The sequence below is a fragment of the Daphnia pulex genome, chromosome 2, assembly GCF_021134715.1.
Source record: "Daphnia pulex isolate KAP4 chromosome 2, ASM2113471v1".
NCBI classification, from domain to species: Eukaryota; Metazoa; Arthropoda; class Branchiopoda; order Diplostraca; family Daphniidae; genus Daphnia; species Daphnia pulex.
Window position 1 is genome coordinate 3,464,676 of NC_060018.1, and position 14,618 is coordinate 3,479,293.

The window sequence follows — 14,618 nt, forward strand, 5'->3', positions numbered from 1 at the left end:
AGTTTTTACTTGAGACATAGATAAAGAAGACAGTGGTCTTTATCTGTGCTTGAGAGTTTGAGAATTTGAGATCTCATGTCATTCTTCCTTAATTGTTTTAATTGCTAGGGTAGAGTAAAATCCTTAGATCGAAATTTGAAATGTAAGGTATTTTTAGTTAAACCTATTGCCGGAATTTACTCTACCGTATGAATGAATGTTAAATTTAGTTAGCCACAAATATTGTTAAGTGTGTAATATTTATGAAGTATCTAAAAATGATTTCAATTCCAATTAATCTTAATAAGATTAACAGATCAAAAATGTATCCATGAAATTTTTTAGACCAGGAAATCATCTCAAAGCGATGAAAAACAAGTTATTTACATGTAGACAATGTTTCACCTTTGAAACAGGCGATCACGTCATTCCAGTATAACGTTTAAACATTCCGATACGATAATGTCAATCTCCACTCAAATCATAAACCACATAACAATTCGATTGGAATCTATATGTGTAGTTTTGCCGCTTTTAATTTATCTTCTCCTCCATGTTGTCATAATAAAAAATGCCGAGTTATTGAATAACTAGTTCGTTTTATCTTTGCCGTTCAGATCTTTAGATTGCCACCGCGACTAACTATTGCATTGCTTATACAAATACAACTTGTTTTTTTCAGTCAATCGCTTTGAAGGGATTTTTTTTTTCATTATATAAAAGATAGAGAAAACTGGTTGAAATTTCTTTTTTATAATTATAAAATAAATAAACTCAATAGCAACGAAAATAGATTCTAGGGAAACTTAAAATGCAACTGTTACGGATTTCTTTCATCACTTAGATTTTAAGTTCAAAGGTGACCGTCGTTTGCGCCAGATCTTGAAAATAGTTAATGAGGTCAATACTGCACGATAAATAAAGTGAGAAAATACTGTCTACCTTATGTAGATTCATATTGAAAGATTTAATTAGCGAAAACTTGCTGATTTAGCAGTCTTCTGCAAGGGATCCGTATTCCGCAACTCAAATTCCTTTCTTTTTTTAAAATTTTCTCTTTTCTTAACTCGTGAATTTTTACTTGTTAAAAATTAAAAAATAACAGGTAAATTTACTTTGAAGGAAAAAAATAATAGGAAAAAAAATAAAAATTTTGTTGCGGACCCTTTGATCTTATGATAAACAGATCACGTCATCAGCCATTAGAATGCTGCTGTTCAAATAATCGGATTAAATTGAATCTTCAGAAACCTGTAGAGCCCGAAAAATCAACTACTCCCGATTGTTATTTAGTGCATTTATCTCCTTATACAGGACTATCATGAAAGGCCGAGTTGCTTCATCGCCGTGCTCAATAGATAATCCATACTGGACACACCCGACGCAACCAATTGCGTCGTAATATAAAGCCATTCGGTCCTTAAGGAATTATTGTCATTTGAGTTCAGAAAGAAAACGGTTTGTACCAAGCAGTATTTTTTCTGAAACGAAACCAACCCAGTTACTATGAAGATAGTCGCCATATTGGCGTTTGCCTTACTAGTTACCTTGGCCAATGCACAAGGAAACTACAAAAAAGTTTGCTATTTTGCAAACTGGCCATACTATCGCCCAGGTAAGCTAACAAAATAATAACTACATTTTCTGTCGTTAGTCTGAAAATAATATTCCTACAGGAGCTGGGCAGTATGGCGTGGACAAACTGAATGCATTCGAATGCACCCATCTGATTTATGGGTTTGCGGTTCTTGACAAAGTAACTTACGAGATGGTAGTTTATGATTCCTACGTCGACATAGATCTAGGTGGTTACCAAAAGTTCACTGGGTTGAAAGCACAAAATCCTAACCTTAAAACGCTGATTGCTCTTGGCGGCTGGAACGATTCGGCTTTCACTACTCAGTATTCAGAATTGGTGTCCGATCCGGCCAAAATGGCGAACTTCGTATCGAAAGCTCTTGCTTTCGTTCGCCAGGTATTAAAAGATATAATGTAAATCTTAGTGTATAAATAGTCTAAATATTTAACATTACCGATTCAGTACAACTTTGATGGCCTGGATTTCGATTGGGAATATCCTGGGGACCCAGGAAAGCCTGAAGATAAAGCAAATTTCATTACTCTCCTCAACATGCTTCGTGACGCTTTCAAGCCATACAATTTGATTTTAGCCATGGCGCCGTCTTGTAGCATCAAACGGGCTGAAGTAAGTTATGATATTCCAGGTATCGCCGCCGCCGTCGATTTTGTCAATTTCATGGCATATGGTAAGTTCCTTCACGCATCAAAACACTTAAAAAACGTTAAAAAAAAAACAGATCTTAACAAAATCGTTTTCTTTAATAGATATTCATGGATCATGGGAAAATACTGTTGATCATCACGCTCCTCTTTACCGACGTGATTTTGAGCAAGGCGTCGATGCTGTTATCATCTCTGAAGCAGTCGACTATTGGTTGTCTAAAGGGATGCCTGCCCAGAAGCTGATTTTTGGATTGCCCAGCTACGGTCGTACTTTTAGATTAGCTAGCGCGTCACAAACAGCATTGTTGTCTCCAGCTATCGGCGCTGGCCCTCAAGGCCCATATACCGGCCAAGATGGCTTCCTTTCGCTGTACGAGATATGTAGTTACCAACAGAGCGGCTGGACGGTAGTCACTGACTTGACATGTTCTGAATATATTTCTTTGTGTGAACACCATCTTTAACATTTAGGTAGTCACTGACCCAACTGGAAAAATGGGGCCTTACGCCTACCAGGGTACTTCTTGGGTTTCGTGGGACGACATTGACATGGTCATCACCAAGGTAAAATATGCCATGAGTAAAGGTCTCGGTGGTATCATGTTTTGGGAGCTCACCTTGGATGACTTTAACGGCGTCTGCCAAATGGGTCCACGGTAAATTGAATTGACAATTCGCATCTAAAAGTAACGTATTATATAATCATCATCTCACGTTTTCAGACCGCTCTCAAACGCCATAACTGCTACACTTGAAGGTGCGTTAAAAAAGTTTTTAAATTAAAATTAAATTTAATAATAAATGATCTAAATAACAAATTAAATTAAATTAAATTTCATTTTTGAAGGACGCCCTTTCAATACTGCTACTCCGGCTCCAACTCCAACTCCGTTTCCTATAACAACAACCAAAGCCAGTACATTAATCAACGAACTATTTTAAAAAACGGATTTTCAAAAAAGTTACATATTTAATTCTAACTCATTTTATAGTGACCTGCACAAGTGAAGGAACATACTACGCCGATCCTGCCAATTGCAGCAAATATTATCGATGTGTTAACGCGAGAATCCAAACTTATTATTGCCAGAGTAGTCTTGTTTTCAACTCTGCAATTAACGGTACATTTTGCATTTCAGAACTATTACTATGTTCTTGCAAAATAATAAAATCTATTTTTTTCTGCAGTATGTGACTGGCCCTACAACGTACCTGGTTGTGCTTGATGTTTTAGATTTTTGGAACGGGAAAACAAATATTTACCAAAAAATATTACCCAGGATACAATAAACAAAAATATCAGATAAAAAAAGTTTCGCGATCTACTCTTTTTTCTTAGAAATTGAAACATTTTTAATAATAAAATATTTGTGTCGAACCATAACCGAAATATGACAGCTCTGTGTCGGTCTGTTATTTATAGCAGACGATATTTTAAATAAATACAAAATTGGCAGTTTACATTTTGTCGTGTTTTTAACCGAATTATGAATTATTTATACGAATACCTAAATGTAAGCTGAAAAATGAACGACGTGGAAGCTATTTTTAGCTTGAAAACAGGACTACTTGACGCCAGGAAATTTCGGTCAAGCCAAGCAACCAAGAGAATCTCTGCTTTACGCCTTAGTAATTTTCAAGAAGTTGAAAACTCTCATTCTGCAGGGATTAACACAATAGATCTTGAAAAAGTAGAGGGAAGATAGTAAGCATAATATATTAATTTTGATATGATATTTTATTAGAATAAATTTCTTAACTTTTTAATAGTTTACTCTCTGGTGGTGCAGATGGAAGCATTCACATTCATGATGTTTTGAATCTTTCTGGAAATTTGCAGTTTACTTGTAAAAATGTGGGCAAGATTGACAGGCAAAGCAATCGTCACTGCCACAAGTACAGTGTTGAATGTGTTCAGTGGTACCCTTTGGATACAGGAATGTTCCTTTCTAGTGGCATGGATAAAAACTTGAAAATTTGGGATGCCAATGCTCAAGTTCCTGCAGATGTTGTACTTGTGAATGGTAAGATATACCACCATCACATGTCTCCAAATGCAACTCAACACAACTTGGTTGCTGGTAAGTTCAGTCTCCAAATTATTATTCTTTTTCTTTGCTTTTTTTAAATTTTTAGACAACTTACTTTCTGTGTTTAGTTGCAAGTACAGCAAACCAAGTGTTTCTGGCTGATCTTCGGAGTGGATCGACAACGCATGAATTGAGAAGCCACACCTCTTCAATATTGAGTGTCAAGTGGTCACCAATGCAGGAGTTCCAGCTTGCTTCCGGTTCAATGGATAATCGGCTTTTAATGTGGGATGTCAGAGCCGCTAGAAGTTGTTTGTTTTCAATGGATCAATATAATGGGCGAAATCATGCTGATGTTGAGAAGACTACAGCACACAACGGGAATGTCCACGGTTTGTCGTTTACTGCCGACGGCCTTTTCTTGATTTCCGTAGGTACGGATTGCCGAATGCGTTTATGGAACACTGAAACAGGTAAAACTTACTTATTCTACAGTTATCTTATAGACTTTAAATATAATCAATTTGTTAGGGCGAAATGAAATGGTAAATTATGGCAAAATTTCAATGGAAAGCAAAAAAGGTACGCGATTCGACATTTCATCAGACACTGAACCTCAGATGATCTTCGTACCTTCCCAGGGAAATATTTTGGTATGAATGTGTGCATACGTAAATTTTACAGTTTCTTATGGTTTTTGTTGTGGTAATTACTGAACTTATTTAAGGTCTACGAGTTAACAACAGGCATCAAACGAGCTACGTTACTAGGCCATTATAATACAGTTACCTGTTGTGCTTACAACGAAAATGTACAGTCTCTCTATAGCGGAGCCAATGATCGCAATATTTTGGTTTGGGCTCCGGAGTCAGCAGAAGCAATTCGTGAAGAACCAGTCAATAAAGGAGCCGCTCTTGGTCCCAGGAGTATAGTTCCAAGAAGGAACCTCACCGAAGACGCTTGGAGTAGTGACGAAGGGTGATGGATCCAGGCGTTTTCAAATGTAATATCTATGTGGACAAAATTTAAAATATGTTAATTACATCGGTAGGATTATTGGTCCTGCTTATGTTCAAGTTGGGAAACATGGTAGGCTCTTGGCCTATTCAAATTTATTACTTTTTCTTTAATGTAAAATAAATGTAAAGTTTTTTTGAAAATCTTAAGAAACCGTTTCTTTAACATATATTCGTATTCTTAAATTACAGTAGCTTTAGTTGGTTTTTAGCCTTTTACTTGTTGCTTTTAGTTTACTTAATATTGAAAGAGTTGCTGAACCCAAGGAGTTAGGATACTGCAGACGATATAAGAAAGAAAACAAACCAAGAATTTTTTTAGAATAAGCAAGCGATAAAAATTCCGTTGCTATGGAAAGAGTGCCAAAAGGAACTTACACCTTGAATTTGGCAGTCGTGTAACGCAGTGGGCATCGTGAACATTTGTTTTAGAGGTGTTAAACCTTAAGAATATTGTGCTAAAGCAAAGGAAAACATGAACTACTCAAGGTATATTAACTCGCTTTCCGCAGCGAGAAAATCCAGTCCTATAAGGGAAATGAGTGAGTATTTAATTTTTTTTCATAAGATCAAACAATTTACCTAATTTTAACCTATATACTTACCTATTAGCTAACCTACTCACCCAAGGATCTCCAGAATTGGTTTTTTTGGCTGGTGGACTTCCCAACCCAAATACATTTCCTTTTCAGAGTGCCTCAATCAAATTAAGAGATGGTAGTAATATACAACTTGAAGGAAAAACAATTAATGATGCATTGCAATATGGACCAACTCAAGGGTACAATCCTAGAATTTTTTAAAAATCCAATTGTATGGTAATTTAAATAATTTTTAAAATAAACTAGGTATGGCCCATTGTTATCACAGCTGAAAGAAATGCAACAAAAGCTCCACAGTCCACCTTGTTGGGCAGATACTGAAGTGGTTATTACAAGTGGAAGCCAGGATGGCCTGTGTAAAGCTTTTGAGATGATGTTGAATGTGAATGACCATGTTATTATCCAAGAACCTGTTTATGCAGGAACACTTGCAATTGTATGTAAAATCATCTAAGGAACACAATACTAAATTTTCACAAAATAAATATTATGATTCTGCAGGTCAATCCTTTCAAACCAAAATACATCCCGGTACAATGCGACGCTAATGGATTGATTCCTGATCTACTGAGGCAATGCTTGGAAACCAACTGGAAATCAGAAGACGCTCAGTCTCCTTCATCTGATATCCCCAAAGTATACCATGTTAAAATTGAATAGGCATAATTTAAAGGCTGTTATATTTTTCAGGTGTTGTATGTCAATCCTGCAGGAGCCAATCCAACGGGAGTTTCTATTCCTTTGGATCGACGACAAGAGATATACCAGATTGCCAAAGATTACGATCTAATTATCTTGGAGGATGATCCATATTATTTTCTACAGTTTGATAAGGTTATCCCTAAGAAACATTTAATAGCGCCCCTGAAATTACGTTAACTAAACAAGATTCTCTACAGAAGCGGACTCCAAGTTTTCTTTCTATCGACACCGATGGCCGTGTCGTTCGATTTGATTCACTGTCCAAAGTACTGAGTTCCGGAATTCGTCTTGGCTACGTCACAGGTCCTCGTCCACTCATGGAACGAATTTTGTACCACATGCAGGTGTCAGTTATTCATGCGTCATCTATGTCTCAGGTACAGTAGTTAACTAGTTATACACGTTACAAGAGAAGAATCAAACTGAAACCGAAAATTACAAACAATAGGTTCTAGTCTCAGAACTGCTAAAACAGTGGGGAGAGGAAGGTTTCATGGGACACGTTGATCGCGTTCAGAATTTTTATCTTCAGCAGCGTGAAATAATGCTCAAAGCAGCGGAAACTCATTTGACAGGTTGAAAAATCAAGAAATAAATGCCGAATATCGACAAGCTTACCTGTAAAGTAATATTTCTGCATCAAGGACTTGCTGAATGGAACGTACCCCAAGGCGGGATGTTTCTTTGGATCAAATGCTTGGGAATCAGTGACACACGACCGATGATTATGGAACGAGCCCTGAAAAAAGATGTGATTTTACTACCTGGCCGAGAATTCATGACGGATCCATCTCAGCCGTGCCCCTACATGAGGGCGTCGTTTTCTCTGCCAACTCCAGAAAACATTGATCGAGTATTTTCGATAAACATTGATTATTTTTTAAAAAAACTATGAATTCTATAAGATTTTTTTGCTTTTAATCTTCCAGGGATTCCGTAATTTGTCTGAACTAATACGCGAAGAAATTGAACTGACAAAGAAGAATTGATCAAGAATCTTGATATTCCCCGAGTTAATACTTCAAATAAATCACGCATAATACTGTATCTATATACAGTGATACCTATAAATGATATTTCTAGAAATATCATTTTGGTTGGGGAACAAGTAGAAAAGAGCAACTTTAAGTTAGTGGAAAATACAAATCACTCATTTATGCAATCTTTGTCACTTAGTTGATCCATCAATCAAATCCATGAACAAGATTAAAATAATTTATTATTTTATCAATGAATTTACCATCACAGATGAAGAAGAATGGCTAAACGAGCAGCTAGTTTTTGATCTCCTGATTGAAGCAACAGTGAAACGGGGTCGGAATCCAATTCAGGCATCGGCATCGGAAGGTCATAAAACACGGTTAGGTTGGCCAACTTTACCGACTGCGATCGTTCACGGGGAGTATCTCTACCCGACAGATAAGTGTTGAGGCTGGTGCGCAATTCCGTATCAAGGTGATCCCAGCTAGACTCAAGTTCGTGACGAAGAGCCAGCACCATTTCTGGATCGATGAAAGGTGTTGAATTAACAGAGGCAGGCAAGTTCTTCGTGGGAAAGTTGATGAGAAACTTGAGTTGCCAGAGCGGAAGAGTTGACGAGTCCCTCTGATCAGATTTGTGTAGAAGCTGGAGCCATGGTTTAACCATCTCGGTCTTTTCATTTACAACACAGTCATTAAGAATGAGACTAAGAAGGCGAAGTTGCGTTTCTAATGGTTTTGACTCCTGTTCGATAAGAATCTGTGATTGGCCACGGTCTGACGCGCCGAGAAAGTGACGGCAAAGGAATATGACGAACTTGTCTGTGGTGAAATTGGCGACCGTCGAAGCACGAATAGCCCAGGCCGAAAGGGTCGGAGTAGCTAACGACGCTAAACCAGTAGGATCTTCAGTGTATGACAAACAGCCGGCCTTGCGCTGAACAATAAGGTGGTCTTTCCCTTGAAGAATGCATTCCAGCTTGCCCCAGTTGTGCTGTCGATCAAAAACGATGCTGCGATAACGAGGATCAAACAATTGGACGCGCTGGAGAAAACGTAATTCAGGCAACAGACAAGGAGCTCGCAACTGAAATGATGAGCTATCCGCGTCATTAAACACCACTTGTAGGTTAGTGTAGCAAGGTTGCATGTTGGGCATCTCAATAGGCATCAGCAAACGGGGCTGGGTTGCTAGAACGTACAAATGCCGAAGTGCTTGGAGGTGGTATCGATTGTCGTTTGAGTGAGTAGGAAATTTGGGGTAGCACGCGCATACTAATGCAGCGATTGCCTCCGGCGACGTGCTAAGTGATAGCCGGCCACCTCCCATGTACAAGAATCCCAGTGCCATATGAGTCGCCATCTACAAAATAACCAAATGATGATTAAAGATCAACAGACACTTTTAACACACAAACTTACATGTGATCCATATGTAACAACATTACTAAAGGTCCCGCTCCTTAGGCGTAAGTGACGACAAAGCCTCAGAACTTGCAAATCTCCTGTACCGGCCATGACCATGGAAAGGGACAATACTAGAGTGTTGAGACAGGCTTCAAGAGTCGCTTTTCCAGCCCATTCCGCAACGGAACGACCCGACAGCGAGATCAACACTTTGGAATAACGATACAAAGTGTTGAAAGCATCCGCATTGGCTGATCCTGCGAACTTCAAACCCAGGACAAAGCATGAGCCTGCCATGATATTGTAGAAAGCTTGATTCATAGTTTCGTAATCGACTTGTTGAGATTGACTGTCAGGATCACCCGGATTGCGTAGTGAATAGCGACGAATATTAGGAGGGACATTGGATTCGACCCAATCGCGCGTGGGCATTACGTCGTCCCACAGGATCAACCCCCGTGCCAATGTGCGCAGTAATAGAAAATCTGGTCTTATCGAGTCGAGTAGTTGCTGTGAATCAGGTGCTTCCATCCATTTGGCCGCGGCTGCGTTATTTGTACTAAAAACAATAATCGTATTAAAGGGTTGACACTTAAAATGTAATTCTTTTCGCTTAATAACAATAATCTCACCGATGAAACATTAGCCCGAGAGCAAGAATGGCTCCTGGAGCAGTGACATCCACGTTGACTGTGTTTCCTTCACGAATCTGGTAGCTAGCTGACGTCATGCTTCTGGGGCGGGCATTGGACGTGTTAAAGTTGCGCTTCGTTCCTCCCACCATGAAATGATAGAGAGTATCTGCTAATCGGAGATCGGCTAACCCCGTCATTTGTCCGCCTTGGCCCAGAGTCACTAAGCCGAGAGCCAGACCAGCAGAAAGAGAATAGGACTCTCTATCAACACAGTTATCCATCTCCGGTCCAGGTGGTCGATCAATCTCAGCCAGGAGCACTTCTGTCATGTAGCGATGCGCCGATCCTTGATAGAGGAAACCGATGGACATGAGGGCAGCCACACGGACATTTTGGGGCACTTCAATCGAGCCCCCGCCGCAACCGTTGCTGCTGGATGACGAAGCAGGTGACAAAGATTCGACGTAAACAGAGATTATTCGAAGAGTATCCGCTTCCATAGAGCCACGCTTTCCTATGCCAAGACCCAACACCAATGCCAATTGCGTCATTTCATGGTCGCGGTTTAAGTGCTCGTGAATGACAAGGTCGCTGAATTTATTTAAATGTCCAGTTATTCCTAGTCCTAGTAGGAAACCAGCCACTTCGGCGTTTAACTCTCCCGGAGCTGATCCAACTGCAGCTCCTGAACGATTCCCACCACGGCTCAAGTTAATCCAATTACTGTCGACATATTTTGAATCCGGAGACACTCTTAAGCCAGCTGCCACACCTGCGAATAAATTGAAGTTGACGTTACATTTTTCCATGCCACAAATAAAATGATTTACCGTTGTGAAACTGCGGCCAAAGTGACATATTGGCAGGTACGTCAATGTGCGTCATATCCACCGCCGCACCATTGTGAGGCGTCTTACCATTTAAACACAATCTTTAATCGACAAGAAAAATGATTAAACTAAATTGAAGAGAAAATAGAAAATTCTTCAATATACTTTGGAATAGACAAAGTTTCCGTGACGGTGGGTGTAGCAGTGTGAAGAGTGAGCATTCCACGGCCAACAGACAGGGCCATGACACGGATGCAAAGTACAAGTAACTGCTTCTCTCTCTCCTCGATCAATTCATGTTCACTTAGTCCTTGTTGTTGCGAAGCTGGGAGGACGACAGCTACTGGTCGAGAAGAGCCAAGAAGACGACGAATTTCCTGGATACGATGATCTCGAGGAAAAAGTAACTTCCAGATGGGTAATTCAATTACTTCTTCCATTCCGTCTTCGGCATGGTCGTCTTTGCTATTACCCCCACTGCCGGCTGTTTTACTCCTTTGCGCTTCAATTTTTAAATTCAATTCCGGGGCAGTTGACGGCGACACCTGGACAGTGCAGCCAGCCGAGGATTGGCACATGTCTTGTCGGTTGATCAGTTTGTATGCTTCGTCAGGCCAATCTGTCGGTGGATCTAGTTGGCAACGGAACAGAGCATAACGTAAAGGTAATCCTATTCCGGCTGGTAAAGCGTTGAGATCCTCCCGCGTCCATCCGCACGAAGACATTTTTAAAACCAAAGCGATCTGTCTTCGTTCCTCATTTGGAACTACAACATTAAATGGTAGTGAAACTCTGCCAGTGTGTTCTACCCATTCAAAATCGCGGACGTATTCGTGAACAGACACCAGATGATGTTCATCCGCTCTTCCGTAAAGGATGGCAAAGAGAGTAATGATATCTCTGGAACGAGTATTGACCAGTTTTACATGTGGATACGGGCTGTGGATCTTCTTTTTACTCATGAGCGCCAACAGGTGGCTGTGAATATTGGACGGAACCTCTATTCGCTGAATCATCCCTTGGAGTTTATCTAAATCCGTTGGTTGAAGAACACCCAGTTTGATATTGGCGGTGTTCCAAACGAGCGGGAAATCTCTCCAATACGAATCACAGTACTGCGTTAAGTTGAGAGCTGAAGCCAAAGGGATAAGAAGCGTCACCAAAAGTTGGGCATCATTCCACAAGAGGGCATCCAACTTGAGGTCCTCAAAGAGTAGATGAAGCACGAGCAAAACGTGTGGTAGATACGTGAAATAGGGCGAATCGTTAGTGACTTGCACCATCGACTGCTGGCCGATGGGATTAAAGATGCGAGAAGTATCTAATCCAAGCGACTGGGAAAATATCCGAGCGTATTGTGACTCCACCAGATATTGCCAATCTTCGTTGGCTCCTTCTTCCAAATTTGTCCGACTTTTCTTCGATTCAATAATGGGGCTGGCAATAGAAGAAATTGATATATCCAGTGATTTGGCGTCGAATCCCAATAAAGTTAGGAGCGTAGAACGGAAGGCATCAAACTCCGCTGGAGGAGAGAAGTCCGAAGGGCCAGGTGCATTACGAACACAATAAAATTTAGAAGCGACAGCCAGATAAATATCAGAAGGTAATGCGGCTCGCAATGAACTCAAACAACGTTCCACCAAAGCCGAGGTGCATAACGGTGGAAGCAATGTTCTTAAAAGACTTCGATCGGAGCATTTGAGTGTCACCTGGCAGCCCACTGCATCCTGTAGAGTGCGGAAAGATAGTGGAGGAGACGAGGCCGGAATCGGACTGAGAGTAACGCTTGAATCGTGCATGATCGACGAAGTCAAATCGGGCATGAGGCTGCTCCGCCGGCTTGAATTCAGAGGCGTTGACGGAATGAATTTGCTGTTACTGCTGGATGCCTCGAGACTTAGTCTCTGTATGGATAGTGAGATACCCGTTCCTGAGGGAGGGCTGCAATTGGGAACGTGAACTTTAGCCAGTTTGGTGTTGCCAGAGTAGAGCGTGAGGCTATTCCCGTCTGACAAGACTGGATCAAGTACCAGTATAGCCTTCAGACCAGGAATGTATTCGGCATCCTTTGCGGGAATCGTCCAAGGAGCGCAACAAATGTAAAGAGGATTTCCTGTGTTCCTGTTCTCCTAAAATGCCAATAATTTTTAAAAATCGTCATTTATCAATAAAAATTGTATCAATAAAAGCCTTTACCGTCACTTTAAGATCGACACACCGCAAAATCTTTTCATCGTCCAACAGCCAACAAACGCATGATTTGCCTAACCAATCGACAGCGACGAAAGCTTTAATAGCCGAACTGGAGCTGGACTTTTTCGTGTCCTCCGTCCACAAAACTTGGAGGCATAAATCAGGCAAGAGTGGTTCTTCGTCATCTGGGGATTCCAACTCGTTGAAAAGCGAAGAAGCTGAAGGAGAAGGAACGGGTGTTCGAGCTAGAATAGCACTTGTGCGGCTATTAGAGCCCATTCGCCTTAACGGGGAGCCAGAAATCCTGTAAACGAAATAAAGCCGGTAATAGTATTGAAGAAACCTGGTTTTTATAGTTTGTATAAAAATACTTGGATTGATTGAACTGAAGGGAAGACATGGCAAAATGTGCGTAACTCTTGGATCCTTTTGGAGTGTTGAATCGATGAGACAGATCAAGATCGAATTTGGGCGTCTTGCTGCATGCACAATTACAGTATTGATTAAATGCAATATTAAGGTAAAACATTTTTCAACGCGAGTTTTTAATACTTGGCTGTAGTATTGAAAATACTGGGCAAATTAGCGGGAGACTGTTGAAAGGAAGTGTTGTAGATTTGTGATAGAGCAAAACTTCTAGACAGAGAAGGCGAGGCTACGTTGGAAGGGATAAACGTGCCGCTGAATGCCGAATGGTTGGCCGATGGGTTGGCGTTAACTTTATTACTGACACTCATGCAGAGACTTTCGTCTACTTCAGCTTTACGTATCAACCTATGTTTACAAAAATAATTAATTTGAAATATGTAAGAAGTGGAACAGGATCAACGTTTACCAAATTGAGTGCAAGCCGGTGTCTTCATTGTAAGTGACGCAAATTGACGGATCAGCACCAGTAAATACGAATTTTAGCTTCTTGTCTTTGGCAAAATTTAGGTGGTCACGATCAACACCGTCCCGAAGAACAACTGGAACGATTTCCTCCAACGGATGGTAAAGTGAAAACCAATTGGGAATTTCAGGATTACTCGTTTGACACTTCTCGAAGATTAGTCCAAATCGTGTGGGCCACACTCGATGAATCTCATACGGCACGGCGAGAATGTATTCATCTCCATCTCTTGTGTGAATAGTGACTTTAGACTTTTCCACAATGCACAAACTGGGGATCTTTCGACCAAGTGGTTTGTTAGTAGCCATGACAGTTGCACAGGAAGGTCTGTTGGGATTCTCATCAAAGTCAAACCAGAGTGCTTGTTGGACTGGTCCATCACAGATGTATTTTTTTACTAGCTCCCAGTAGACTTCTCCATAACCTCTTGACCAGACGACTGTGTTTTCATGAATGTAGACTTCTGTTTCTTCTTCGTTTTCTATACCCAAGGTTGACAAAGTATAGACATCCTAGATGAACAAGGGAAAAAAAACATTATTTTTAATTTAAATTTAACAAGTCAATTGTTACTAAACCTGCGATTCTAACGACGTGTTAAAGGCTGAAGTGCGTCGGTACGAAGAACTTTCATACTGTTCCAAAATTTGCTTTCCATGTGGAATGTAAACCTGAAATGTATGTTGAGAATTTGATGAATGGTTTGGACAACGTGACAATCTTTCTTTATTGTGTACTTGGGGTTCTCCGGCGGCAATCATTTTGTCGTCGTTAGTACCGTTAAACACAGAATATTGTAAAACGTCCAGGGTGACAGACTTTATTGGAACGCTTTACGAAGTCTACGATCAGACCATACAATCAAATCAACAGCTCAAAACGAATGACCAAAAAGCTAAAGGGACGGGTACTAGCAGACGAACAATTCTGTTTAAAAATATGCAAATATCCCCCTACAGTGTTGCCTATTTGATGGTCATATAAATATTAAAATTTTACTGGTTCAGTTCTTTTCTTGCTTTTTGGGTTGTGACCTTAGATAGTTCGTTGGCAAATAAGATTTATTACCGCTCCTTTTTCAGTCTTAACCGCTTATTTCTGGGTT

General features: G+C 40.3%; 4 protein-coding genes and 1 long non-coding RNA gene across 5 annotated transcripts; 3 read left to right on the top strand and 2 right to left on the bottom strand.

The window, feature by feature from the left end:
• Positions 1-1,401: 1,401 nt before the first annotated feature.
• LOC124188425 (chitotriosidase-1-like) lies at positions 1,402-3,684 on the top strand. Its single transcript, XM_046581059.1, has 9 exons — positions 1,402-1,594; positions 1,656-1,954; positions 2,021-2,246; positions 2,326-2,630; positions 2,695-2,879; positions 2,946-2,980; positions 3,071-3,139; positions 3,216-3,344; positions 3,412-3,684. The coding sequence occupies exons 1-9, from the start codon at positions 1,486-1,488 to the stop codon at positions 3,447-3,449; spliced, it is 1,395 nt and encodes a 464-aa protein (XP_046437015.1). The 5' UTR covers positions 1,402-1,485; the 3' UTR covers positions 3,450-3,684.
• LOC124188432 lies at positions 2,479-5,179 on the bottom strand. The gene is made up of 4 exons (XR_006872353.1): positions 5,043-5,179; positions 4,369-4,717; positions 3,984-4,301; positions 2,479-3,905 (listed from the first exon to the last, which is right to left on the bottom strand). It is a non-coding gene; the product is annotated as an uncharacterized LOC124188432 (long non-coding RNA).
• Positions 3,750-5,413, top strand: LOC124188430 (DNA excision repair protein ERCC-8-like). The gene is made up of 5 exons (XM_046581067.1): positions 3,750-3,928; positions 3,994-4,304; positions 4,382-4,726; positions 4,785-4,906; positions 4,981-5,413. The coding sequence occupies exons 1-5, from the start codon at positions 3,750-3,752 to the stop codon at positions 5,233-5,235; spliced, it is 1,212 nt and encodes a 403-aa protein (XP_046437023.1). The 3' UTR covers positions 5,236-5,413.
• A 141-nt stretch (positions 5,414-5,554) lies between these two features.
• Positions 5,555-7,735, top strand: LOC124188429 (kynurenine/alpha-aminoadipate aminotransferase, mitochondrial-like). Its single transcript, XM_046581066.1, has 9 exons — positions 5,555-5,811; positions 5,882-6,050; positions 6,118-6,307; positions 6,373-6,507; positions 6,562-6,705; positions 6,771-6,950; positions 7,022-7,148; positions 7,218-7,426; positions 7,503-7,735. The coding sequence occupies exons 1-9, from the start codon at positions 5,745-5,747 to the stop codon at positions 7,560-7,562; spliced, it is 1,281 nt and encodes a 426-aa protein (XP_046437022.1). The 5' UTR covers positions 5,555-5,744; the 3' UTR covers positions 7,563-7,735.
• Positions 7,736-7,774: 39 nt separating this feature from the next.
• On the bottom strand, positions 7,775-14,462 carry LOC124188421 (anaphase-promoting complex subunit 1-like). The gene is made up of 11 exons (XM_046581048.1): positions 14,251-14,462; positions 14,092-14,184; positions 13,457-14,025; positions 13,174-13,395; positions 12,993-13,100; positions 12,625-12,925; positions 10,591-12,557; positions 10,426-10,526; positions 9,593-10,367; positions 8,976-9,519; positions 7,775-8,916 (listed from the first exon to the last, which is right to left on the bottom strand). Exons 1-11 carry the CDS (start codon positions 14,272-14,274, stop codon positions 7,816-7,818), a joined length of 5,805 nt encoding a protein of 1,934 aa, XP_046437004.1. The 5' UTR covers positions 14,275-14,462; the 3' UTR covers positions 7,775-7,815.
• Positions 14,463-14,618: the final 156 nt, after the last annotated feature.